Source organism: Panthera pardus, unplaced genomic scaffold (genome assembly GCF_024362965.1).
Source record: "Panthera pardus isolate Hobbes unplaced genomic scaffold, ASM2436296v1 HiC_scaffold_21, whole genome shotgun sequence".
Lineage (NCBI taxonomy): Eukaryota > Metazoa > Chordata > Mammalia > Carnivora > Felidae > Panthera > Panthera pardus.
In genome coordinates this window covers 34,291,586-34,319,031 of record NW_026526777.1, presented here as the reverse complement: position 1 = coordinate 34,319,031, position 27,446 = coordinate 34,291,586, and the positions used below count along the sequence as shown (strand labels likewise).

At 52.9% G+C, this 27,446-nt stretch overlaps 1 protein-coding gene across 2 annotated transcripts in view; it reads left to right on the top strand.

The window, feature by feature from the left end:
• Positions 1 to 17,759, top strand: part of PLXNA2 (plexin A2) — a 206,575-nt gene extending 188,816 nt beyond the window's left edge. The window contains exons 19-30 of one of the 2 annotated variants that reach the window (XM_053909121.1): positions 735 to 877; positions 1,579 to 1,847; positions 3,813 to 3,879; positions 4,098 to 4,244; positions 4,887 to 5,046; positions 5,422 to 5,525; positions 9,296 to 9,395; positions 10,679 to 10,869; positions 12,297 to 12,466; positions 14,987 to 15,199; positions 15,898 to 16,048; positions 17,240 to 17,759. In XM_053909121.1, the coding sequence (XP_053765096.1) occupies positions 735 to 877; positions 1,579 to 1,847; positions 3,813 to 3,879; positions 4,098 to 4,244; positions 4,887 to 5,046; positions 5,422 to 5,525; positions 9,296 to 9,395; positions 10,679 to 10,869; positions 12,297 to 12,466; positions 14,987 to 15,199; positions 15,898 to 16,048; positions 17,240 to 17,341 (1,817 nt within the window). In that variant the 3' untranslated portion in view covers positions 17,342 to 17,759. Of the gene's footprint in view, positions 1 to 734; positions 878 to 1,578; positions 1,848 to 3,812; positions 3,880 to 4,097; positions 4,245 to 4,886; positions 5,047 to 5,421; positions 5,526 to 9,295; positions 9,396 to 10,678; positions 10,870 to 12,296; positions 12,467 to 14,986; positions 15,200 to 15,897; positions 16,049 to 17,239 lie in introns of those variants that run through there. The other variant, XM_053909122.1, reaches the window with a different exon arrangement.
• Positions 17,760 to 27,446: the final 9,687 nt, after the last annotated feature.

Below are 27,446 nucleotides of genomic sequence, written 5' to 3'. Positions count from 1 at the left end.
TCTTTGCGTCTGGTTTACTTCATTAAGCATAATCCATGCTGTGGCACCCATGTGGTTGCAAGTGTCAGAATCTCTTTCCTTTTTTTTTTTTTTTTTTAACATTTATTCATTTTTGAGTTACAGAGCGTGAGCAGGGGAGGGGCAGAGAGAGGGGGAGACACCGCATCTGAAGTAGGTTCCAGGCTCTGAGCTGTCAGCACAGGGTTCCAGTTTTTCCACATCCTCGTCAACACTCATTGTTGTCCATTTTTCTATTATAGCCATCCTAATGGGCGAGGTCTCATGGTGGTTTTCATGTTCATTTTTGTCCAAGGTCTTTGCATCTTGATTCATTATTCTCTTGCTTGGAAGAAAAAGGGGAGGGAGGCTGCCTGTTCTGCGCTTGGCTTCATCCCCTTGGCCGCTGCCTCTCCGCTGTTTCGAGAACCTGCAGACCCGTGCATGATACTAGTCATGCTGTTCTTCCCTTTTCTTTGTTTTAACGACACTTGTAATACGCAGAAAGAAAAGGCAAAGTTAGGCATTGGCAGACAGGAGGAAATGATACAGAAATCGCCCACGTGCCTACCACCTAAGAAGGGAGGCCCGGAGATACCTCACACCTTCTGGAGATGCAACCCAACAACCCTCCTTGTCTCCACACCCCAGGCCTTCACAGACGTCTTCTCCAGCCTTTCCCCTCCCCTGCCCCGGGTCGCCCTCCTGAGCCTCCCTGTCTCCTTGCATTTTCATAGCCTTTGCTGAGCTCCAGACAGACATCAATGAGCTGACCAGCGACCTGGACCGCTCTGGAATCCCCTACCTGGATTATCGTACCTATGCTATGCGAGTCCTGTTCCCCGGCATCGAGGACCATCCCGTGCTGCGGGAGCTGGAGGTAACGCCTGCCTCTCTCCCCAAGTCACCCGGCAGGAATGCTGGACCTGGGAAATGCAGATGGGGCCCAATAGCTCAGAGAAAGGTCAGGAGTAAGGAGGAGAAACGGCTTACAACAGCATCCCCCCCCCCCCCCCCAGGGATGTTTCTCATCAGGCGGATCACGGCCAAGGTGGGGGTGGGGGGGCACCCAGGCTCTTTAGGATGATTCCAGGGGAAGGCTGATTGTCATTTTTTAATTAATGACTAAATTAATTAACTACGATTCTGCCACATTCTCAAATGGATTTAAGGGGGCTTAAGGAAAGACCTCCGATTCTGTGAAGTTTGTTTGCTCATTTGTTGGCTTGTTTTGCCAAAGATAATAAATCAGGGCAGAGAGGATTAAAGGGAGACTAGCAAACCAAGCAAGTCTGATGGAGTATCTCCTGTGATACCCCTGGGACAGGCGGACGGACGGCATCCCCTGCGAGGGCTCTGCCTGGAGCCGACCCCCACAACCAAGGGGGCGGCCAGAGTAGATGGTGGACCTCAGAGCCCAGCCATTCCTACCCCATCGCGGGTGCGGGAGATGGGGCGGGGTGGCTGTAGGCGTCACGGACAGAGTCCTACAGCTCTCGCCACGCAAGACCCTCGGGGAGAGGCCGGGCTAGGAGGCTGGAAGCCTGTCCTCTGAGGGGGCGCCCGTCCCGTCCACCCCAGGTGCAGGGAAATGGGCAGCAGCACGTGGAGAAGGCCCTGAAGCTCTTCGCCCAGCTCATCAACAACAAGGTGTTCCTGCTGACCTTCATCCGCACCCTGGAGCTCCAGCGCAGCTTCTCCATGCGCGACCGCGGCAACGTGGCCTCGCTCATCATGACCGGCCTGCAGGGCCGCCTGGAGTACGCCACCGACGTCCTCAAGCAGCTGCTGTCCGACCTCATCGAGAAGAATCTGGAGAACAAGAACCACCCCAAGCTGCTCCTCCGCAGGTGCGCCCCGCGGCAGGGGGCGGGGAGGGGGGCCGGGGTCGCAGCGGGCTCGCGGGCCCTGCTAGAGCGGCATGACAGGCTCCCCATCGCAGACATGACACCCACGCACAGTGGCCTGTGTCCGCGCCTCTCGCGGGGCAGAGTCTGATCTCCCCGTGGCCCCGGGAGGCTGTGTCTGCACCTGCTAAGTGTGAAGGAGGAGCCCAGACCTCGGCTCAGAGCTCGGCTCGAACCCCGGCTCGAACCCCGGCCCTGCCACCTGCTAGCGGTGTGGTCCCGGGCCCATGACGCGGCCTCTCTGCTGTTTATCTTCCTCACTGACAAGATGGCATCAGTAACACTGTCTCCCAGTCTCTGTCCCTCCTTGTGCCTCTAGAGCTGCACTGTCCAGTGTGGTAGCCACACGTGACTGTGAATTAAAATGAACTACAACGTGAAATTCCGTTCCTCCGTCGCGCTAGCCACATGCCAAGGGCTCAGTCACCGCATACCGGCCACCGTATTGGACAGCGCACTTAGGGAACATTTCCATCCTCGCCGAAGGTTCTGTGGGACAGAGGCTGGCTGGAGATTTGCTGCAGCCTTTCCCTTCCGCGCCCAGTTCCCAGGATCCGAATCACCAGCAGCCACCACAGGCTCCCTCCGCCTTTGCCATTTTTACTGGCAGGAGAGAGGCCTGGAGACCTTGGCATCCATCCCCCAAGGCCACCCTCCCTGGAGGCCCCAGGGAGCAGAGCAGAGCTCCTGAGCCCCTCTGGCAGCAGAGGTTGGAAGGCACCATCCCCATTTCTCCACCCTCCTCTTTAGCCTGCTCCCAGCCAGGTCGCAGGCTTCCAGACCCCACGTGGGGTGAGGAGGGAGGAGGAATGGCTTTGTTTTATGAGTTCTGAGCCCCCATCCTGCCAATCTGAGCATTAGAAACTCTCATTAAGAACTGTTGTATTTAAATTAGAGCTAATCTCAGGCACAATGCAGGGAGAGGGTGCTGGGAGGGGCCAGGGGACAAAGCTACAATTTCTTCTGCCATTGTCACTCTCTCCCAGGCCCAGATTGCAGAGCAGCCCTGGCAAATGCCTGGGATTTACGGCAGCCAGAGGGTATAATTTGCACTACATGTAGGGTGTTAAAATACCCCTCGGCATCCCCATCCCCATCACGGAGGGTCTGTTACAGCCGCTTTGTTCCTTCCCCGAGTCCCCAGATCTGCAGCCCAGGTTGGGGGATGGGGAGGGGCGGTGCTTGCAGAAGCAGATCCCCTGTGCGCTGAACACTCATGCACACCGCTCTCCACTTGAGTGGCTGGGATCCACAAGCCCACGCGATAGCAGTAACGACAGCTAATACTTACGGAAGAGTGCTCACGGGTGCCAGGTGCTATTCTTAGCGCTTTACATACTTAACTCATTCAATCCTGATAACAGCCCTGTGGGAGAGATATTATCATGGTCCCCATTCAAAGATGGGGAAAAGGAACCCAGAGACTGCGGAAATGACTTGCCCGGGGAAATGACTTGCCCGAGGTCACGCAGGCAGTCCGTGGCAGAGTCAGACTTGGAATACTGGCAATCTGATTCTGAGTGGCTGGAGGGGCAGGTACCAGGGTCTTTTGGGGTATGAAAATGGAGTATTTAAGCATGCAAGGAATCCCAGAGGGACAGAGAAACTCAGTTGATCATCCTCAGGCCGGCAGGAAGTAAGGAGAACTGGTCATTGATAGCCCTGTGGAAGGGGGTACCTGGCACCTTCCTATGCAGACCCATAGTGCCAGTTCCACAGGGAATTGTGGCCCATAAAGAAGAAGCCTCTGGCCTGAGGTCACACTTCTCGCTCTTGTGTCCTGGCTCCCAGCCCTGCATGCTTTGATGCCCTGTTGCTCTCTTGGGCCACGGTGCGTACAAGCCAGACGACCCCCCTCTCGAGACCCCCTCCACAAAGGACCACCCCTCACCTCTTCTCCCTCCCCAGGACAGAGTCTGTGGCTGAGAAGATGCTGACCAATTGGTTTGCCTTCCTCCTGCACAAGTTCCTGAAGGTGAGATTGGGAGCGAGCCGGGACCTAGAGCTGAGAGTAAGATGAGAGGGGGGGCTGCTCCAAGCCTGGCCATCGGGGCTTGCAGGGGGACCCCTCAGGAGTAGTAACCTGCCTGGTGGGGGTGCTCCAAAGCAAAGCAGGCCTGGGAACATGGCCGGGAGAGGGAGAGGAGGAGACTGGTGCCCCCGCACAGCCCACGCCCTTGCCTGTGCCCACAGGAGTGTGCGGGAGAGCCACTGTTCATGCTCTACTGCGCCATCAAGCAGCAGATGGAGAAGGGTCCCATCGACGCCATCACGGGTGAGGCCCGCTACTCCTTGAGCGAGGACAAGCTCATCCGGCAGCAGATCGAGTACAAGACCCTGGTGAGGAGGCTGGAAACTTAGGGGACACAGCAAACCTCCTGTCTCAGATCCATTCTCTGCCCTCTAAGCACAAAGCCAATCAATAAAGAGGCTAGGATATGGCCTGGGGGCAAGTCTAAGGGGCGTGCCAAGTGTTCCAAGAGTGTGGCAGACATGCCTTTGTTTCCCTTCCCCATCTCAGCTGGTGGGCCTAAAGAGCCCTGTCTGTCTCAGTTTACCCTGGATGATATGGTGGGGGTGGGGGTGAGACCCCCTCCATTAGGTATGGGGAAATTAGCATTATGGGGAAGAATATGAAATTGCTAATTCCTAACATAGAGGCTTTGAGAGGTGGGTAACCATCCCTGGATACATCTGGAGCCATCTCTGAACCCCTAGGACGCCTCGTTCCGGGATTACAGTGGCTCTTACTAAGCCAACCAGGAACTAGAAAGTGGAGTCCCAATTCTTTGAGAAGGGCAGGGTACCCATGGCTCAGGTTATCATTTGGCAGATGGCAGGAAGGAGAGAGAACCCGAGGCATGGACATTTCTCTTGTAGGGAGGGTAAGTCTTAAACGGGGAGTAGTCCAAGGGCTTCCTCCCACTCCTTCAAGCTGTCCCTTGAACTCCTATCCTGCTCCCCCTCCGTCGTCACTTGTAGATCCTGAACTGCGTCAACCCCGACAACGAGAACAGTCCCGAGATCCCAGTGAAGGTGCTAAACTGTGACACCATCACGCAGGTCAAGGAGAAGATCCTCGATGCCGTCTATAAGAACGTGCCCTACTCCCAACGGCCAAGGGCTGTTGACATGGACTTGGGTAGGAGGCCTGGGCTTAGAGTGTGTGGGCAAGGGGTAGAAAGTGGCTTCCAGGAGGGCCTTTGGGCCATGGCATGGAATGAGGTGAGAAAATGAGAAGCCCCGTCCTGCATAGGCCCCTCCTGGGGACAGTCCTGCCCCAGGCAAGGGGCCGTAGGAAATACTTCTCCCAGGGCACTGCTTGCTCAGATGTGGCCACCTCTGGTGAAGTCCACACTTCTCCCCAGCTGCCTTGACCCCATGGGGCCCTTGAAGTCTCGAAGCACTATGAGTGGCAACAGCTGGGGTTGCCAGGCCCCTAGAGGAGGCAGGACTGGGTGACTTTGGTTCACAGCCCCCCCTCCGCCCCCTCACCTACACCACCCCCTCCCCCCAGAGTGGCGTCAAGGCCGGATCGCCCGGGTCGTGCTGCAAGACGAAGACATCACCACCAAGATCGAGGGCGATTGGAAGCGGCTGAACACGCTGATGCATTATCAGGTGAGGGCAGGGGCTTTGAGCCGCGACCTTTGACTCCCCAAAACGTTCCTTTCACTCCAGGGTTTGCTCTCAGGCCCTCAGAAGCCTAGAAGAGATTTTCTCATCTACCCCTTCCTCCTCCCCTCTGAGTATAAAACAGAGATTTTCAGCCATGGCTACCTATGAGAATCACTAGGGAAACTTCTCAAAAAGACGAGTGCCCCGACCCCGCCCCAAGAAACCGACTTAAGTGGTCTGGGTGAGGCTAGGCATTTCTATTCTGTGTGTCTCTACCTCCACCGAAAAATGGCATATTGTGAAGTCCTCTGAAAGGACACTGACCGTGGGTACCTGCTGCTTTCTGTCCTCAGCATCTCATCAACGCAGCTTACACTTCTCACTTGCCACGGAGCAAGAAATTGGGTAGACTTGTCTTCTGGGTCTTGCATTCTGCCACTTACTAGCTGGTGTCCTTGGGGAAATTACTTAAGTCCTCTTCTTTCTCATCTGTAAAATGGAGTTCAAAGTGATCCCCGCCCCATAAAGTTGTGTGAAGTCGATTCAGTGCAGTAAAGTGTTCAGCACAGAGGCAGATGCACTGAATGAACGAACAGTCAAAAAAAAAAAAAAAAAAAAATTCCGGCAAAAGAACAAAAGATCCAGGAGTATCTATTCCTGCCTCCCCTTCCCTCCCATGGTAACGACTGCTCTCGTGGCTGGGGGTCTCTGTAAGATTAAGCACAGGTAGGCTGGTTGGGACTCAGGAAAAATACTGAAATAGAAGCTGGAAATGAGAGACACCGAGGGAAATTAAACCAACCAGAGGAAGCGCCGCAGGCTGTGAGACCCTAAGGGATTGCCTGATTAATAACATCCTCCCAGGTCCACGCCGCACACAGGGAGGGTGCGGAGGGACTGGCAGGCACCGGGTTGCCATCAGCCAGGCCACTGGGGGTCCTGAAGGCCAATAGGAGCTGGCTGGGAGGCTCCGAAGCACAAAGGAAGCTAGTGGGGGACACTGGGGGCAGCCCCAGAAACGCTCCTCTGCAGGCTCCATCTGCCTTACTGGCCTGCGTAAACTGTGCCGGGTCCCTGACCACACCCAGCCCCAGACAGAGGAAGTGTGGTGTCTGAGAAGAGTAAAGGCTTTTCAAGCTGTATTAAAACCCCCGCTTCTGCACTCACTGGTGGTGTGTGACTCTCACCTCTCAGAACCTGGGCTCCCCATCTGTAAAATGAAGATGACAGCCAGGGCTTGTGAGGGTGGTTGGAAGAATTAGAAATAACGGGTGAGGGACGCGGGAGGCAGACTTATAGCCATTCCCTGTTGATTCTGCCCCCATCCCGCTCACACAGTGCCGATGCGTCCTGTAGAGCACTTGTAATGAGCTGGTTATAACGGCAGAAGAAAGCGCAAAAGAAAATAGCATTGTGCCTTCAAATCATCAGTTTCTCAAGGGCAGGAGTGAGCCCTTTCTTTTCTGTCTGTGATGCCCTGACGGTTGTTCCTGAGCCGTCCATCCTAAGGCTTCCAATCAGAATGGAATGTTCTGTTCTTACAGTGCTCATCATACAAAGCACTTCCAATTCCCCGATGTCATTTATCATTCATGTATTCATTCGTTCCTCAAATATTTACTGAGCTTTGCCGAGTGCAAGGTACTTCCCACATGCTGGCCCAGAGTGATGAGAAACACCAGCCATCATTCTTCCCTTTGGGAGACTGTGATGATGATGGTGATGCCCATAATAACCACACTAATGCCGATACTTACCGAGTGCCCACTGGGCACCAGGCACTGCTGTCGGCCTTTTTGGGTCCTGACCCCTTTAAGCCTCATGATACACCTACATGCCATGAGTATCCCCATCGACAAATGGGACGACAGAGACACGGAGAGGTTAACCGACTTTCCTGATGTCACGTAGCTAGTAAATGGCAGAGCCGAGGTCGGACCCAGCCAAGCATCTTGACCGTGGATTTGCACTGCCTGTCAGTCAAGAGAAAGAACGACCGAGCACTGAAGACGAGAGAGATTTAGTGACGAGACCTGGAACTGAATTGAACTGTGGTCATTCGCGTCACCTTGTGAATCTTCCTTTAGGTGACAACAAACCACACGTGGAGAGCATCATCTGTTCTTCTTGGGAGTATAAACCCCTGCCCCTGCCAGGCTTTCAGAGTATCATTTCTAGACTGCCAGTTGCAAGGAGAGTTCCTGAAGGACAGAGGTGGAGAGGTTCCCTTCAGTTCCAGACCCGGTACCGATGGTGCGGACCACTGGCAGTCCAGGAAGCCACCCCGGCTGGGGAGTAACGGGGCACTGGAACTTTCCAGATGCCATAAAGAGCAAAGGGCCCTTCAGCTTTATGCCATCAAGTCAAAGCATCGCCCCCTTGTTACTCTCCCTGGAGTCAAAGGTCCTGGAAGTCCCTCCAGGAGAAAATCTGCATAATCTTAATTAACAAAGAGATGTTAAAAAACTTCCTGGGTTCCCGCAGATTTATAGGGAGGGTAAAATTAAACACCACTACTAAAACCGGCTATCAAGGAATCTCGTTAGCACTAATGTTCATTTATAGTTTGACTTCCCAACATTTAATTCTTTTTTGGTGGGAGAGAGGGACTGACAATTTAAGACCCAGAAAGATGGTTTTACGACTGGTGCAGCTATAAATCAAACTTATAAAGTTCATAAAAATTGTTAAAATAAAAAATGGTTTAATAGGAATGTTTTATGGCCCATAACATTATTATAGCTGTTTTATTCCCTCTGCGTTAGGGGTTTAATTGGATCGCCACGATTCTGGGGATTCTCCGTTTTTATTGGATGGAGGGTAATCTTAAATCAAAATGGCCCCAAATGTCTTCAATATGGCTTGTCATTTATCAGCCCTTTCCCTCCAGGCCGGGTGCTGAGCCTGGGTACCCTCACAGAGGACAGAGCGACAAGCCGCCTTTCTCTCTCTGCCTCCTCGAGAGCAGTTGCCCTGTTGGTGGAACCCCTCAAGGTGGCCCGGGCATTATAGGACCCTGGCCAGAGAAGAAATCAGAGCCAAAAGGGAAAATGGGCTGCAGACCAGGGTGACTTGAAATGAAATCCCAAACTAGGATATGACGAGGAGAACATGTGCTCTGGAGCCTGACGGACCTGGCTACAAAGATGGGCTGTACCATGTATTCATTGTGTGGCTTTGAGGACATTGCTTAGCCCCTCTAGGCTTCAATTTCCTCATCTGTAAAATGGTAATAATCGTGCGAACTCACGGCGTTGAAGGGAGGCTTCAGTCTAGCCCAGGCTGTCCAATGGAAATATAATGCCAGCCGCATGTGTAAATTAAAAGTTTTTACTAGCCACGTTTAAAAAGTAGAAATGGGCCGATGAAATTGATGTTAACAATATATCTTCTCTAACCTAATTGATTCTAAGATAAACATGATTTCAACATGGAATCAATATGAAAATTATTAATGAGATAGTTTGTGTTCTTTCATTCATGCTAAGCTATTGAAACCCAGCGTATATTATGCGTTTATAGCATAATAGCTCGTGTTATAGTTTAGACACTTACAATGTATCTCCGTTCGGACTAACTGAAGTTCAAGTGCGCGATTAGCACAGGTGGCGAACAACTACCGTGTTGGACGTATTGGCGAGTAGCAACCATAGTATCTTCGATATCCCTGAACTCCTTGTGCTCTACCCCACGCCTCCTTCGTTACCTTCTAGAAGTACTTGATAATTCACTTTACCGGTTCAACCACACTCTACCTTTCCTACCCTTCTCAGGTGTCAGACAGATCGGTGGTGGCTCTGGTCCCCAAACAGACCTCCTCCTACAACATCCCTGCGTCTGCCAGCATCTCGCGCACATCCATCAGCAGATACGGTGAGGACCTGGAAAGGCAGCCTGGGCAGCCTGGAGGCGGCTTCTGTGATCTACCACGGACCCCTCACCAGCCCTTTGGACGAGCAGGCAGCCCTCGCAGCTGCCCTTGTCCAGTCAAGGACGTTCGCTCATTTCCTTCCCTCCCCCCTAGTGCGGTCATTCCCGGCACGGCTGCGTCCTCAGAGCTGAGGGAGTTGGCGCACCACGTGCCCTTCCTTTGACAGCCTGCACCTGCTGAAGGAGGTTGAGGGGCCCAGAATCAGGGAGGCTCCTGGGTGGTGTTTCCCACATGCCAGTCCTTGGTCCAGTCCCAATTTGTACCTGTTGTCCTGGCTGAGTTATTACTAGCCCCCCTTTACTCCCAAAAGGGTCCCAATTTGGCAAGTAATTGACCATCCTGGCCTATCCACCCCCGAGGGCACAAGGGCCCCCAGTGCCTGCTGGGCCCTGAGGTTACCTCGCTTCACCCTCTCTCGCTCCATTTCTTCTGGCTTTGTATATGCAGGAAGGCTTTGGGTTTTCCAGCTCAAGGACCGAGTCCAGTGGCTCCAAAAATGGCTTAGGCAGTGCCATATTCTAGGCTCCAAGTAAGAAGGACCCATTGACTCCCAAGAGGGAGCATTATAAGTTACAGCTTCTTAGCACCCAGAGTTTCAATCAAAGCCCCTATGAAAATATTGGGCTGACATATTACCTATTGATTATTCTTTGCCGTGCAAGCATCAGGGGAGGAGAGCTCCCATATTTGCAAGGCTGTCTCCAACTCACAGAATTTCCAAATTCCTTTTTATTTTTAATTCGTTTTAATTTTTTATTTAATTTTTTAAATTTTTTTAAAAGTTTATTTTGAGAGAGAGAGAGTGTGCACGCACATGTGCACACGTGCACACACACACAAGCGTGCACGAGTCGGGGAGGAGCAGAGAGAGAGGGAGAGAATGAATCCCAAGCTGTCAACGAGGAGCCTGATGCAGGGCTTGAACTCTTGAAACTATGAAATCATGACTTGAGCCGAAATCAGGAGTCGGATGCTTAACCTACTGAGCCACCCAGGTGCCCCTGAATTTTATTTTAAAAGAAAGGGTTTCAGTCTCCTCTGTCATCATGCCAACCAAGGATCCCTACAATAACCCACCAAATATGAAGTCCCAAGGGTCCCCGTCCAATCGCAAGTAGTTTATTCTGAGTGAGTGCAGTAGGCGGGCAGAGATTCTAGAAGGATTCTACAAGCAAGCATGGTGAAATCAGTGTCTCATGGGCCTCCACTGCCCCCTTCTCCTCAGACTCCTCCTTTAGGTACACCGGCAGTCCCGACAGCCTGCGGTCCCGAGCCCCTATGATCACCCCAGACCTGGAGAGTGGGGTTAAGGTGTGGCATCTGGTGAAGAACCATGACCATGGGGACCAGAAGGAGGGTGACCGGGGCAGCAAGATGGTGTCTGAGATCTACTTGACCCGGCTACTGGCCACCAAGGTAACTCCTGCTCTCCCCAACCCGGGAGGTCTCCTTAGAGGGGTATGTCCTGCCCACCCCACCCACCCACCAGCGTAAGAAGGCTTTCGTGGAGTCTGTGCTTTCAGGGGACCCATTCAGACGATCAGACCCAGGTCCCAGAGCAGGCCTTCCAGAGGATCGGGCCACTGCTGTTTTTCCCCTACCCTTTGGCAACGGTTGCAACAATATCATTGCCCCTGGCCCATCAAGACCACCATTACTCTGCAAAGGAACTGCTCTCTCGGCTCTGGGTGCCTGTACCTTTTAGGAAAAAGTTAGGGTTTTCGTATCGATGTCAGCTGGATATGCCAGCCTCCACCACCACTGCCGTTTCTACCCGCTTTCCGGCCACATCGGGAGGGAAAGCATAAAGGCCTGGACCTGCCAATAATTGGAGAGAAGCCTCCCCCTTCCCCATCCCGTCCCACCTGCCCCCGAGTGCTGATGGAAGTGAGGGGGCCACGGTGCTGGAAGCTGTGATCTAAAAGCCGTCTTCCAGCTTCCCTCGCGGAGAACAAATACGCCTGTAAGGATGGCAATTATGTGGCTCATATTTGCCAGCACAGGTCAGATTTCAAATGCTCTCCACCACAGACCCCACAGAAATGCCGCTGAAATTCTAACGCAGTGGCATCCAGATTGCAGCTCTCAGACTCGCTCCCAAAGATGACATAGAAATACACCCTCGGACCACGTGTCTCCAATTTTGCTTTTGCTAATATGCTGATAAAGAGACGAACACAGGACACCAGAAAAAAAGTTGGACGTTTACCTAACCGTCAGAAGTGTTCCTTGAACCTGTCAACTGTGGGATGCAGGCCCGGCCTTGTCCCTGCCCAGAGATCCTCCAGGGCCCCGTGGGTCAAGGCTGGGCCTGGCTGTCCTTGGATCTGGACCCTTTACCCACAGCACCCACTCCCAGGCGCCACTGATCCCAGGCCACTGATACCACAAACCTCCTCACTCCTTTCAGTCAGACCCGTTGCCGTCCTGCCAGGAGGCTCATCGTCCTCCAGGCTGTTCCGCAGACACCCTCTCGTCCCAGCGTGCGCCCACCATCCCCTGTGGGCAGCCTGGGCTCCGAGGACTCACGGTCTTCCCGTCCCAACACCCTGTGCCTACGCCCGCCCGGCACGGACACAAGCATACACGTGCCATGTGGCTGCCAGTTGGAGGAGAGGTTCTTCCCAGGAATCTGTAGCCTCTCCAGCCCCTCCCCCCTCCCCGACACCCCCGCAGCCCCCTCCCTCCCCACCCCCCCACCACACGGTCTGCGCAGCCTGGTGCCGCAGACAAATTTCCAAGGCGGGATCAGTCCAAGGCACCATCTGGTCTGCCCGTCTGCTGCCTGCACCCCCACCCTCCCCCACCCTCCCCTTCATACTCTCCCACCGTCCCTCCCCCAGGGCACCCTGCAGAAGTTCGTGGACGACTTGTTTGAGACCTTGTTCAGCACTGTGCACCGGGGCAGCGCCCTCCCCCTGGCCATCAAGTACATGTTTGACTTCCTGGATGAGCAGGCGGACAGACACGGCATCCATGACACAGATGTGCGGCACACCTGGAAAAGCAACTGGTAAGCCCTCGGGGGGCCCAGGGGGAGCTGCGGCCTGGAGAGGCCGCGAGGTGTGGGAGGTGGGACCGGCCTGGACCCGGGAGATGCGGGGAGCCCGTTCCTCGCGGGGCCGGGTACTCTGAGGTTCCTAGAACAAATAGCGCACATATGCTCTGCATCCCCAACACGGTCCCCGGGCTGCCAGCGCCCAGTGGGGCCCGCCTGGCTTCGGGCCCGGCACCGGGACGCGTGCTTGAGCTCTGCCCTTTCCGGTGGAGATCCTTTCCCAGGGAGCACTTCCTCCCTGACCCTGAGACCTCTGGTTCTCAAGAAAGGATGCTGGAGGAACCTACATAAGGAGCCACCTTTGGACCGAGCTGCACAGCTACGGAGCCAGTCAGCGTCAGGCATTCTGAGGGGGGCAGAACCCACGGCCCTTCCTGAGACGGGGAAGCCCTGAACTGAACATAGACCCCGGGGAGAGAGCTTGCACCTGCTATAGATTTGAGCCCACCAACCGGGAGGATGTCGTTGCAAACTTGATCCCTTAAGGCCAAGTTATTACCCCGGCGCCATGGCTTTCAGGAAGCAGCGGGCAGGGTGTCCTGCAGGCGTGACTCTTCCCTAAGGTAACCTCGGCAGCCAGACCGCGGTGGGACAAGCGGCTCCCGCAGGCCCCTGGCAAAGGACTTTTCTCTCCTCGGTTTTAGACCCGCATCGCCAGCCAAGCTAAGGACTGGCTCTCAGGTCAGACGGGGCCTGGCCAAGAGCCGGAGTCAAAAACCTTCCTCCAGGAAAGAGCACCGAGAGGGGAGAGCGGAGGTCCAGGCATGTGGGTTGGGCAGGCAGCCCGCACAGCTGTCTGGAGTCAGCGATCTCCTCAGAAAACAGAGCCGACACAGATGTTCCCCGGCTGTTATTTGGGAATCAAAAATCCTAGCAACCGGCAAAACACTTTGGAAAAAACCAGCCCCCATCCCATATAATCCTTTCTTCTCCGAGATGCGGTGGTTGCTGGCCCTCTGGAGCCCGCAGCTTTGATCACAGGATAGTGAAATGGGGAGATTCCGGTGGCCGGTGGTCGCGGGGGAGAAGCCCACGGCGCGCCTCAGCAGGGCAGGCCTTTCGTCTGGATTCCCGGGGGCAGAGCCCTGCCTGTCTCCTCTGCTTTGGAAGACTCCCCAGCCCAGTGCTGCGGTTTCAGGGAAATGAAGAGAAAGTTCTGGATTATCCCCGTCTCTCTGCCTTCTGTTGCCAAACAGGCCCCCGTCATAGAAATGCCCTGCCCTGGGGTTGTGGCAGGAAGAGTCCCCTTCTCCAGACCTCAAACAGCTAATGTCCTAGGAAAGAATATTAGATGCTCCCCAGAGCTGCCAGAGGAAGGGAGAGTGGAACAGATGAGTCACCTCTCGGCCGAGGCAGCTTCTCCTGGCTACAGGACAGTGTCTGATCCTGTCGTCCTTTGAAAGATAAGCAGAAATCGTAATGGAAGTGTTTGGAGTGGGCAAAGTTGCCCTTCCCAAGACTTGGCATGACTGAGGCGTTTGGGAAAGTCTGGGGCGCTTGAGGGTCAAGAGAAGATGAAGGAGAGAAGAAAGGTAGGCTGGATTTCTGGACCGCCGTCTCAGGCCAGAAGGACAAGCCTGGGAACAAAGCTCACTCACACAGGAGCCCGGGAGTTAAGGCCCTGCGGGCAGCTGGAAGAGAAGAAGCTGGAAAAGGCACAGAAACAGCAGCTGTTCTGATTTTGAAGGGGAGTAAATGGGCTTTTCCTCCTTATGGCCTCAGGAGCAGAGAAAACTCATTCTCCTCTGACTGTAACTTCCCAAGCCGCAGAAGGAACACTCCTAACGACTGATCAGTTCCTCTTGGGGTGGGAAAACGCTGAGCTACACTGAGTCGTTCCCAGCATGCCCACAATGGCTTCCTCTCCTCCCTCTGCCCCTGCCCAGATAGAGGAGAGCCCTGGGGAGAGCCCTGAAAGAGGCGCCCCCTGGGGGGCCCACTCATCAGCCCCACCCACCGGGCCTGGCCTGCCCTGGGAAGTGGCGCAGGGGGCCAGGCTGGGCAGGAGTGCAGGTGGCGCCCTTTGTGGGGCTCCGAGGCAGCGCCTGGGGCTGCTGGCTGCGTCCTTCCGGATGACGGCCATGGCACTGTGTAAAGGGACTCCAGGAGTCTGGGGGCTTTGTTCGAAGCTCTGAGAAAACCGTGCAGTTCTCTGTACTTAGGCTTCCCTGGGGGCCTGGGAGCCTTTGGCAAAGGCTGCCGGGAGGGAACAGAACCCACCTCCGTCTAGCTACCTCTCAGTAGGGATCAGGGTTGGCCCCCCCGTTAGGGTACAGTGGTGCCTCTCCGCTTCTCCCAGGGTCAAGAATCAGGCTAAATTAGCAGCCCTGGCTGGCCCAGTCCTCTGTGATTACATTCCCTTGCCCTTGGGAGAGAGAGGTTTCACTTGTAGAAGGAGGAGAGGAGTGTTAGTGGACGACACCAGGGGCACGGCGGAGGCTCGGCCCTCAGGGTCCCTTCTGCCTTTACCCACAGCCTCCCTCTGCGCTTCTGGGTGAACGTGATCAAGAACCCCCAGTTTGTATTCGACATCCACAAGGGCAGCATCACGGACGCCTGCCTGTCCGTGGTGGCCCAGACTTTCATGGACTCCTGCTCCACGTCAGAGCACCGGCTGGGCAAGGACTCCCCCTCCAACAAGCTGCTCTATGCCAAGGACATCCCCAGCTACAAGAGCTGGGTGGAGAGGTCAGTAGCTTCCCTGGGACAGGCCCACACCCCTGCCTGTCTGCTCCGTTCCCCACGCTGTGGGCTTCACTGAGGACTCACAACCGTGTTTGAGGTACCTTCGGATCTCAGGTTCCCCTCCTTCCCCCTTGTCCAAGCTTTCTGGTAGAGGAAGGAGGGGAAGCCCTGTGCCCTTGGAGCTCAGATCATTATCATTCTGATTACCTGTTATTGAGCACATGTTAAGCAACCAGTCCCGTGATAAAGATTTTTTATGCATCATCTCATGATAATATCCAACAGAGTGGCAGAGTAAGTATTATTGTCATCACCATTTGACTAATGAGGAAATTGAGGTACAGAGAGGCTTAGTAACTTGCCCAAGGTCACCCAGCTAGCAGGGAGTAGAGCTGGGATTGGAATACAAGGAGTCTGGTTGGAGTCTGGTCAGAGTCTGGGCTTTTATGCATTCTGGGGTGCATAAAATGCATTATCCCACTATAGTGGGAGCTCAGAGCTGGATGGAGTCTGGCCTCCTGAGCAACAGTCTCCAGGCCTTGCCCTTAGCTTGAGGCAAGAGGCCAGAGGAAACACATCAAAAGAGACATTGGAGGCAGGAGTAACTGGGGACATCCAGTGCTCTCAGGGGCCCGAGGTCAGAGTAGTGTAGGCAAATGTGTGCCAGGTCCCCGTTACGGAGTCTGTCCTCTCTATGGCAGATACTATGCAGACATTGCCAAGCTCCCCGCCATCAGTGACCAGGACATGAACGCCTACCTCGCTGAGCAGTCCCGTCTGCATGCTGTGGAGTTCAACATGTTGAGTGCCCTCAATGAGATCTACTCCTACGTCAGCAAATATAGCGAAGAGGTAAGGCAGGGCCCTGGAGGGGACAGAGACTGACACGCAGCCAGAAAGGCAGTTAAACAGAACGCCTGGTCCAGCCTCTAAGTAACAGCGACAGAGGGTAATTTAGAGAAAACACTCATGGAATCAAAAACCCATGAGCTCAAAAACCATCACCATTCCCTTAGAAGGTAGCCTTATCGTCTCCAACTCATCCAATGCTTTCTTACACATTCCATTGTCTTTCACTCTTTGGTAACATAATAAACAAGACTTTGATGATGTAATTATTTTTCCTTTCAAAGTGTTGGACAATTAATTTCATTCCTTCTTAAACAGTGAATCAGGCTATTCTTTGCACTTGGGCACATCCGTCAGTTACATTTTAGGTACGCAGGTGGACCTTAACATGAGGAGAGGTTGAATAAGACAGCTTCAGAGGATTTACAAGACCTGCATTGACACTGTACCTGAAATTAGCATTAGTAATAATAATAATAATGATAACGATAATAGCTAACACTTAGCACTTCGTCGTATATGCCAAATATTGTTTTATTTCTTTGAAAAAAATTTTTTTACATTTATTCATTGTTGAGAGACAGAGAGAGACAGAGCACAAGCGGGGGAGGGTCAGGGAGAGAGGGAGACGCAGAACCCGAAGCAGGCTCCAGGCTCTGAGCTGTCGGCACAGAGCCCGACACGGGGCTCGAACCCACGAACCCCGAGATCATGACCTGAGCTGAAGTCGGATGCTTAACCGACTGAGCCACCCAGGCGCCCTTGCCAGATATTGTTTTAAATATGTTGTTTTAAGATACACCCAGGCACAGATGTGCCTAGGCGGCTCAGTCGGTTAAGCGTCCGACTTCAGCTCAGGTCATGATCTCGCGGTTCGTGCGTTCGAGCCCCGTGTCGGGCTCTGTGCCGACAGCTCAGAGCCTGGAGCCTGCTTCGGGTTCTGTGTCTCCCTCTCTCCCTGCCCCTCCCCCGCTTGTGCTCTGTCTGTCTCTCTCTCAAAAATGAGTAAACATTAAAAAAAAATTTTAAAGATATCTCCATATACATATATACACTCAGTTAATCATTTACATGATTTCAGGTCATGCTCCTTAGGGCGGGATGGAAAGGCAGAAAGAAGGACGAAAGACTCAGCACATGGCTTCTTCTAAACTGAGTTCTGAAGTCTCCCCCACCTCTGTTTTTGTTCCTCAGCTCCTCGGGGCCCTAGAGCAGGACGAGCAGGCCCGGCGACAGCGGCTGGCGTACAAGGTAGAACAGCTCATAAATGCCATGTCCCTGTCCATTGAGAGCTGAGAGACGGAGCCTCACGTTCCCGGGAAGAGGGACCCATGCAAGCCGTCACCCTGCGAGTCTCAGAAGAAGGACAAGTGAAGGGGATCAGACCCCAGAGCTTGGTGTCCCCTGAGACCCCATCACGGGGAGAGGGGAGGGCCCCTCTCCCCACGCCAGCCACGTTTCGTCACAGCCGGTTCCCGCAGGGAGAGACCATGGGTGCCGTCCCTCCACAGTGAGAACCAGAGAGAAGCAGGGGCCCAGAGAAGGCGGTTCTTCAAGCCGAGAGGCACGAACTGGGGACAGTTCTGCCTCTGTGACTGCTGCTTTGCATGAAAACTCATTTGATGTATATTGGGGAAATAATGAGAACTTTATTTAATTTTTTTTAAGAAAAGGAAAAAAAAAACAGAAATAAAACAAAAAGCCTCCCTGTTAATCCCGTCCAACTTCTGTTTCATTCTGATTTCTGCCCCCCTTCCTTCTTCCCTCCCCCCTTCCTCGAGTGACTCCTCTTTCCACATGCCAGAAAAAGCCTACAAAGAGAACCTGAGAGAAATTGGAGGGAAAACGATCATTTCCTTTCCCTTGAAATTACGAGAAAATGAGGAGGAGGAGAAGAACGAGCACAAGTTCACCCGAAACGCTTCGCCGAAACAGAGGCCAGGAAAACCTGGAATTACCCCGGCAGCCACAGGAGCATGGGAGCTACAGAGCGCGGTGCAGACGGCAGCGCTGTGGAGGGGGCTCAACCCGGCTGGCTGGGCGCAGAGCTTCACCTGCCACACCCCCGTGGGCTCTCATCCCTGCAGAGGAGCTCTGTGTCCATAGAGTGCCCAGTGCTTTTTGCTACGGCTTTTGTGTGCGTTTTCCTCTTGTTTCATCTCAAACCTCAAGAAGCGAGGAGCTGATCTTTGGTACTTTTCCCTTTGGTGTCTGTAAAGTTACTAGGAGACGCGGCGGAGAGCTGGGCCTCTCCCAGACCCGACGCCTGGCCTCCCTGCGGACACCGGGCAGCTTCGCCTTACATCAGTCATGGTCCTGAACCGGGCACCCTGGGGAAAGGGCCTGGAGGTGTGTGGCCCCCCCGGGAGATTCCATCTGGGAGCTGACTGGGGGACATGGGTGTCTGGCTTTAGATTGCGCTCCAGTCTGCCCGTGGTTTCTTGGCAATTCGAGAGAAAGCAAAAAGCAAACACTGTTTACAGCAAGCAATACTTGAAGAGCGTAGGGTAAAGATGCTGCCGTGTCGATTGTGACGCTTTCTTTCTATCGTTCTCTTGTGCCTGCAGAGGGGGAGACGGCCCTCCGCTCCTGTGTGGAAGCTTCTGGTCGGCTGAGCCCTGGCCTCAGTAGAAGTGACTGTAGCATCCCCACGTTACTGTCTCCTGCCTCTCTCTCCGCCTCTCCTGTCCTCATGAGTTTCAAGGACGAGTGGGTGGCTTCTCACTGGGCTCCTTTCTTTCTCACTCTCTTCTGCTGACACCTAAAACCATGGATGACCCACTCTCCTGAGTGTAGTTTCTAAACCAAGAGACCAAAGCTCCACACCCGGGTCCAAAGGCGCCGCGAAAGCCAGCGGGAGTCGTGGGTCTGTTGGTGGCAAGACCTAGGTGACCGGGACAGCCACCAGAGTTTCCAGGCCCCCCACGCTGGCAAGGATCCAAGCAGGCAGCTCCAGCTTCTCTGTCAGAGCATCAGAGGGAAGGAGAAGGAGGGCGAGAGAAAGGCCAAGGGGTGGGAAGGAGGCAGGCAGGAGAGGACCACCGCTCCCTTCCTACTTTCTACTTTCCAAGGGTCTGCGGTGCTGAGAAACTGGACCAGGCAGCCCCACAGAGACCAGACCAGGGTCATTTCCTCTGTAATTCACTGTGGGCCCCAGCTTCTCTGTGCCATGATTTACCTCCAAACAATTCCAATTTCCAAAGGCTCTGCTGACCACACTGGATTGCCAGGAAAGGACTGGGGGAGGGGGAGCTCTGCGGGCTGGCTTCCGTCCCCGGCGTGTGGCTGTGGAGTGCCGTGCTAACCACACAGCAGACATCGCCCGGGCTCCTCAGCTCCAGTTTCTTGCTTGAATGCAGCTGACAGAGGGAAAGAGAAAAGCCTTCAGCAAAATACTCAGGAAACTCGCTCTTTTCATTATAATTCACAACCAGCCATGCCAAGGCCACTTTCTTCCGATAATCCACTTCTGCTAAAGTTTCTCTGGACCCTATTAATAGCCTGAAAGAAATACTAATGACTGGCCTTCCGCACTAAGCCAAAGTGTTTGCTCTTCATAGCACCCAAAGCTTCTCAGCTTGGAGCCTGTGATTTAGGGCGATGAAAGGAGAGAGGATGTGAGCAAGAGGCATGTGAGCCGGGGACTTGATCCCACCCACAGAAAAATCCCAGCCCGCCCTCCTGTTACATGTGAGCTGCGAGCGAAGGTTTTCTGATCACGCCCCTGCACGGACCAGCATCCGGGGTTTTGTTCCACCAAGAAGGAAAAGGAAGTTTGACGTTTCAACAGCTTCTCAACCAACACTTACCTCTATGCATCTCGGGTGGACACCCGAGTGTCAACCAGGAGCTACTTTGGGTGACTATTTGCTGCCCTGGGGCTGTTCCTTGAAGGTGTTTGGAGAGTGGGGAGAAGGATGGGGGATAAGCCAACTGGAGAGTGGGGAGGAGAGGAACCAGAGCTGGCGTGAATGGTCTGGCCACATTCCTCAGGATTCCTTAAGAGTGTGGGGCATTGGGACGGCAAAGAAGTGGCACAGGGGCGTCTCTGAGGAAGGAATTCAAGAAAGGACGACTCAGTGCGACTCAAGTCAGGCCGTGAGGGTGCACACTTGTCAAGCCTTGCCCCTTCGCCAGCTTCCCCTCTGTCCCTCCTCCACCAGCTCTTGGCTTTGGGTCATCAAGAACCAATGGAGTCCGTGCCTGTAGGATGGGGAGAACGGGGAGTCGATTGGCCTCTCTCCTCCCTATTATCCAATTTGGAGATATTTGGAGCTCATGTAAGGAAAAAGTCACAGCCCCCACCCCACACGAAGCCAGCCATCTTGGAGGGAGGCAGGAAGGGCAATGTCTCTCAAAAATCAACCCAGCTTCGTTGTGTTTCGTTAATCTGCACCAGCGACCGTTCTCCGGAAAAGGCCCCCAACAATGTGCTTGGCAAGACAGAAGGTGCTAACGGACAAGACGAAGATGGGCGAGATGTCCATTTTGGTGGAGCAGGTCACTTTACCTGGTCTGCTGCCTCTGCCCTCAGCACGGGGGTGGAGGGCAGGTATTTCTGTGTATGCCCTCCTACCTCTCCCCACAGCACATCTCTCAAATCATTTCTGATCCACCGCTGCAGAGAGCTCCCCTTCCTTGTGAATCAGCTGTTAACCTCGCTGGAGGGTGGGGACTGGCTCCTACATTCATCCATTCAGGGAACCTTCATACACTGCAGCTATCTGCTAGGCACTGTTCTGGGTGCTGAAACACAGCCATGAATAAGACCAAGAAGGACCTTCTAGCAGATTTACTCTCCAGGCTACTGGTCCCTGCCACCAACTTAGTAGGTAAATTCTCCCCCACCACCTGCAGAGGGCATGAGTTTTGCAGAAAAGGGACCGGAAGAAGGAAGAAAGTGGACCAACCCAGCTGCCTTACCTTATTCTGGGGACATTCCTTGTGCAGTGAGAGGCTCTATCCTTTCTCCTGCCGCTGTCCCTTCTGGTGGCGCGTCCCCTGCTGCTTGAGCTCCTGACCTTTCTTCATTTCCGCCAAATGGGGACAAGAAATAGCGTTCAAGGCCTCTGGCCCTGCTGAGCATGAAGCAGAAGCGATGGATGGGTGTGCTGGACTAAAAATGATCCGGGCAGAACAAAAAGAGAATGTTTGAAAGCCTCTGGCTGAGAAATCTCCAGGTGCATCCCAGTTGCCACACAGGCCCCCATTAACCTGCAGCAGGTAAACACTGGGCCAGCAGTCGCCCTGGGGGAGGCCATTTTTTTCCCCAGGCACACTGTGCTGCATCTGAGGCGCCTGGAGCCTGGCTACTGATGGGAAAGAGCTGAGGCTCTTGGGGCAGGGGGAAGGGGAGCGGTGAGAAAATGCAAAACAGCCTCATACTTACAGGGCTTTGGCAGCAGATCTCGCGGGAAGATGGGGAGATGAAGTTCAGGGCCTTGTCTCCGGAACAAGCTTTGAAAAAATGGCAGGATCCCCTTCATAACTCCAGAGTCTCTCTTCTCGGTCTCTTGACTTTCTCCTGGTTTCCCCAGAGGAGGAAGTTTTAGCACCCGGGCCTCAGTGTTACCATGAATGAAAGTTTCACTCTTGGTATCAGGGATGCCCTAGGAGCTGACCGATCGAGATCACTGCTTGTCAAACAGGGCCCCAGCCCAACAAGCAGACTGGAGATTCTTGGCTTCTCGTGGATATGTCTGTCTCGTTCTCCTCGCTGTAACAGGGCTCCACCTTCAGACGGGGCTCTGTTCTTTCTGCTGTGAAGCTTACTCCTCCCGTCTAGCCTCCAGGAAGATGGGAGGCACCTTTGGACATCAGTCAAGGCCCTGCCTTTGGCTTTATTTGCCCTCTATGTTGGCATTTCAAGTGGAGAACATAGTGGAACGTGGTCCCCCTCCATACAGGGCAGACATTAGCAAGTCTGTTGGGGAACAAGGGACAAGCCCACGAAACTAGGGACCTGAGCCCACCTGCCTCTCCCCCCGACTTCTCCTACCCAAACTCACTCTTCTTGACACACTGGAATCTGTATTATATATATTTTTAAGAAAATACAATGATAGTTGTCTGGTTTTGTTGTTTTTACAGGTGTTGTGGAAAAAAAAAACTGTAAGAAAATTAAGTATTTAAAATGTTCCAATAAAATGGGGGTTTTTTTTTTTTGGTTATTCTAATATATTATTGTGTACCTATTGTAAATACGAAACACTCCTATTTTGCAAGCCAAGGACACCATTTGTACTGTTGTTATATATAAATAAAGTTTACTGGATAAAAAAAAAAAAAACACCTTCTATCTTCAAATAAACCTGGTTGTTCAGCCACATAGACGCCGAATAACATTTCACAGGCATATACAAGAAGCAAGTTACTCATGGGAAGATGAGCCAAGTTGTTTTAAGGGACTTCTAGAATTCTCTCTGGAACCAGAGCTTATTAATGTCCAGTCATCATCATCAACACACACACACACACACACACACACACACACACACACACTCTGCTCCAGCCTGTACCAATAGGTGAACACTGCCCCCTAGCCCCAAGACCCCAGAATACAGGGTTTTTTTTCCAACAAAAGACGAATGGTGCAGACACTTTGGGTTGAGACCATTTGCCAGGGAAGAATGAGGTCTCGGGAGAATGAGGAGATCCATCCCTAGTCCTTCCTGAAATTTACATTCATTCATATGTACAAAACATTTATTGAGTGTGATGTATGGCATCATGGCACGGTGGGGTGGGGGTGGGGTGGGAATCATAAATGAAGAACACATGATCCTTTTCCCCTCATCAACCTTTTAGGGGGGTGAAAAGCGCAAGGATTCTGAAAAAGGAATGTCTTGGCCACACCACGAGAAGGGTGTTTTTGTGGTTTTCCTTTCATTTTCAGTTAAGAGACTAAGGATAAATCAGGGAATGATGCCAGAAAGTGTGTGCCTTTAGATCCAGCACGGGCAGGGTGTGGGAGGGGAGGGAGAGGGTGGGCCCTGGCCCCCCAGGATCAGTTGGGCTGATGGGGAGTCCAGTCAAATAGCCTGAGAGGTAGGGACTTGATGGGTTGACCTGAGGATGCCACACCCCTTCCTCTCTTCTGTGCTTCCGTTTTTCTCTTTCTCTCTCTGGTACCCCGAAATGTCCACTCTCGGCAGGTAAAAGGAGGAGGTGAAGGTAGCCCAAGAGACTGTCAATCTGACATCTCAGAAAACTGTGTGCCAGGAAACCACTGAGGGCTCTCTTTACGATGTTGAGTTCAGAACTCTTTTCCGGGCACACAGGCTTGAACTCACGTCAAGAGTGGAGGCTTCTGAAGGATGAGGTGCAGCCCTGCCCTTAGCGGGCCTCCAATCTGCTGGGGGAGACAGCCCCTGCCTTCAAGGTGCCTCCAGCCTGACGGCGGAGACACGGACCCTGCTCTCAAAGACAGCCCCGTCTCACGCGGATGCCAACACGTGGGTGAATGGGGCCTGGGACTCGAAGCACCAAATCATCTAAAGAGGTGCATGTACCTAAATACAGTGCATGCTGGGGCTATAGACTTGTCATGGATTCAAAGGGAGAATCTCTGCTACGACTTTTCAGTCCTTTCTCTGCAGCGTCTGAGTTTATGAGGTTTGTGCGCATGCACGTGGGGACACACACACACACACACACACACACACACAGTTCCCTGAGAGACAGGAGAGATGCAAATGGTCGTCCCAAGGGTGAGGAAATGCAAACACAACACCCTGAAGAGCCTGGAGAAGAGCACAGTGCTGGGGCCTGTGTATAATTAGGACACTGTTTGCCACTGCACAGAGGGTTTTGTTGGTGAGTGCAGAAACCAACATAAAGCATCCTCCGCTTCTGTTTTAAACGCAGACCTAGAGAACTGGAGGCCCTCTGTTCCACCACAGGGGGAAAGGTGCAATCATTTCATGCGGCCCTGGTGAGCCCCATGGCCTGTGCCCATGTGGGGCGGGGGCAGTCGGATGGGGTCGGCCGCACTGGGACACTGGGCCTCGTGGACTCGATGGAGGGGGCCGTTTCTCTGTTTCCCCAATCTTCTTGCGCCTCCCCGTCTCTTCCCTCAGCAACTTGGACTTCAGGCACCTCCATTATTAAATATCTGCTGCAGGAACTACCTTCCTCAGGGAATGAAGAGATGGGGGAGGAGGGAATCTACAGGTGCCTGTCTGGGAAGGAAGCGACGGGGAATCTACGGGTGTCCGTCTGTCCCGCTCTCTGTCATAGGCCCAGGACAGAGCACAGTGAGGGTCCGGCCCGCAGCAGATGCCAGTAAGAATGTTCGGAAAGAATGAATGATTGAACACATACGGTTTGGGGACCACCTACCATATTCCAGGAACTAGAACATCTCCTCCTATGGTAGGCGTGTTCCATTTTTGTAGTCTGAGGCTCAGACAGGTTAAGGGATTTGCTGAAGGTCACACAGCGACTGCAGAGTTCGAACTGCATGTTCTTTCCACAGCACTACGCTGCCTTTCGTTAGCTCTAGACCATTTAATACTCGGAAGTCTTCCCCAGAAACGAGTCCTCCCTCTTGTCACAAGCAGGTGCTGTGAGAGCACTCGTCAGCCTTCGCTAACATTCATATTTGTTCAATACAGCCTCTGTCTATTCATCACTCGCAGGGAGCACGACACTGGATTAGGCACTGTCAGACGTGTAGACGGGAAAAGAAAGCTAAGCTTTTAAGTTGCAACTTTCCCAGAATGTACAGTCTAATGTCAATACCGAATCATTATTCTAAGAGAGAAGGACCCATCCCTTTTCTTAGTGGGAATGACATACCATTTTCACTATAAGTGCAAAAGAATTTCACCAAACTGCAGCCGTAGGATGATCAGAGAGCTGGGCCCCTCAACTGAGGAAACCCCTGCGCGATCCATAAGCCACTCGAGAGAACCCAGGGAAGTAGGGGCTGCTGGAAATCTGTGCCTGATCAACAATGACACCATGAGCTGATCACACCTCTCGGCTCAGCGAGCGAGCGGAAACACAGAGGAGGCTCCCACCTTATTTGGCTGCTAGAAGCTTGGAGCCAAATTCGTGGCCCACCCGTGGCACACATTCAGGACCTTCTGATGCATATGCGATGGTGATACTCATCCTATTCCTGATTCTGCTTTATATCTGTCTTATCTATCTTTATTCCTCATTCTTCTCTCCTCTCTTTTCCCTTTTCTCCTTTTGAGATAGTGTTCGCGAATCTATCCCTGGCTAAGAGCATAGGACTTGGATTCAGATTGCCTGGGGTTGAATTCCACTCCCATGCGGTGTCATCTGGGACAAGTTGCAGAACCTCTCTGTGTATCAATTCTCCAATCTATAAAATGGGGATACTATATATTAAATAGGGCTTTTGAATGGCTCAAGTAAGATAATGTATATAATGGACTCCGTAGATACTATTATAGATAAATGAGGGAAAGTATTAACCATCCATCCTTCTTTTATAGGCCGTCCAGTAGGACCTACAGGCAGGAGGAAATGAGAGTCTCTATCTGGCTGTGGGAAGAAACTGAATTAATGCTCATACGTTTCACAAAGGCATCTGGTGCCTGAGAGTTAAGCCCTAAGGAGCCTAGGCATGGATGTTGACCAAGGAAAATGGGAGACGAATCAAGGCTTTACCCAAAGGCAAAAACAGCCATGAAGCAGCCAGGAAATCTGCTAAAAGCAGATAGAAAGTAGCAGAGAGAAGTGACTCCAGCCAACCCCCATGTACTCAAGCTACAGACAGAGTCCAGCAGGTTCCAAAGTCAGTAGGTGGCTTCCTGAGAGCTTGAGGAGGGCCCGGGTCCAAAAAGTGTTTGGGGTCTAGTAGGAAAGATGAGCCTTCACCCAGAGAGCCAAGGGGCAGGTCAGGCCCACAGGCCCAGAGAAGGGGCCCCGGAGAAGGGCACATAGGCTAGAGGCAGAGGACATAGATCCCAGGAGGGCCGATTCCCAGCAAGAAGCCAGGGCAGCAGAGGAGGAGAAGAAATGAAGTGCTCACCAGACCTGGGAGGGGTGCTTTTCCTATCTCCCATCAGGGACAAGTCTGGACACCTCCCTCCCCAGTTGGATCCAGGTAAGTGTATGAGTCACGGTTTCCCAGAGAACGAGAACCCACAGAACAATACGGTGCGGGTCCAGGCGTTGGCGTGTATGCATAGGGATGTATGTGGGGAGGAGGGTAGATCGACAGAGACTTTCTGGAACTGGTTCAAGTCTGCAGGGCAGGCCGGCTGGCAATTCGGGCCAGAGCTGATGTTGCAGTCTCGAGCCCAGACGCCGTCCGGAGGCAGAATTTATTCTTCTTTGGGAACCTCACTGTGACTCTTAAGGCGTTCAGCTGTTAGATGAGTCCTTCCCATACTGTGAAGGGCAATCTGCTTTATTCAAAGTCTACTGTTTATAAATCCTACTCACATCTAAAAACTACCCCCCTTTGTTTTGAGAGACAAGGAGAGAACACATACGCACAAGCAAACAAGTAGGGAAGGCACAGAGAGAGAGAAAGAGAGGGAGACAGGGTCTTAAGCAGGCTTCACGCCCGGCACAGAGCCCGCCGCAGGGCTCCATCTCACAACCATGAGGTCAAGACCTGAGTGGAAATCAAGAGTTGGACACTTAACCAACTGAGCCGCCCAGGCCCCCCTGGAAAGAACCTTTGCAGCAACATTGGGACTCGTGTTTGACCGCACACGTGGGCACCATAGTGTAGCTGAGCTGCTCCGTTAAATTAACCATCACAGTGAGCAAAAGACCACTTCCTGTCAAACACTGAGGCGAAACTCCGTGTAAGGGAATCTCTAAATCCATCTACTTGGATGCTTTTTTTTTTTTTCTTTTAAATTGTGGTGAAATATACATAACGGAAAATGTACCATGTTAACCATTGTTAAGCGTACGGTTCAGGCACATTAAGTACATTTACATTGTTGTGCTTCTATCACCTCCATCCATCTCTAGAACTCATTTCATCTTGCAACACTCTGTATCCATTAAACAATAACTCCCTGTGCTCCTCTCCCCAAGCCCCTGACATCCACTATTTTACAACGTGATGCTTTTTTTTTTTTTAATCTGATTTCTTTCACTCTTAATTTCCTGGTATAAACTGCTTTTGAAAAATCCCAACCGTTGCTGGCAAAGCACAGAAGAAAAGGGACGAACGTCAACGAGGTGGGCAGTGACCTCAAGGCCAAGCCTGGCAAAGGGACGGTGAGGGTTCCAACTCCAGACTGGGGAGGAGGGGCTGACTCTCTGAGTCATCACGGGGAACAATAGAAAGTGGGAAAAACCAGAAACCATTCCCTTTTCTGGCTTTTCTCCTGAATGCTCATAAATGTCCGTCATCCTAGTCCATTTATAAGAGCCCCACCAAGAAGCATACACCAGGAACTAG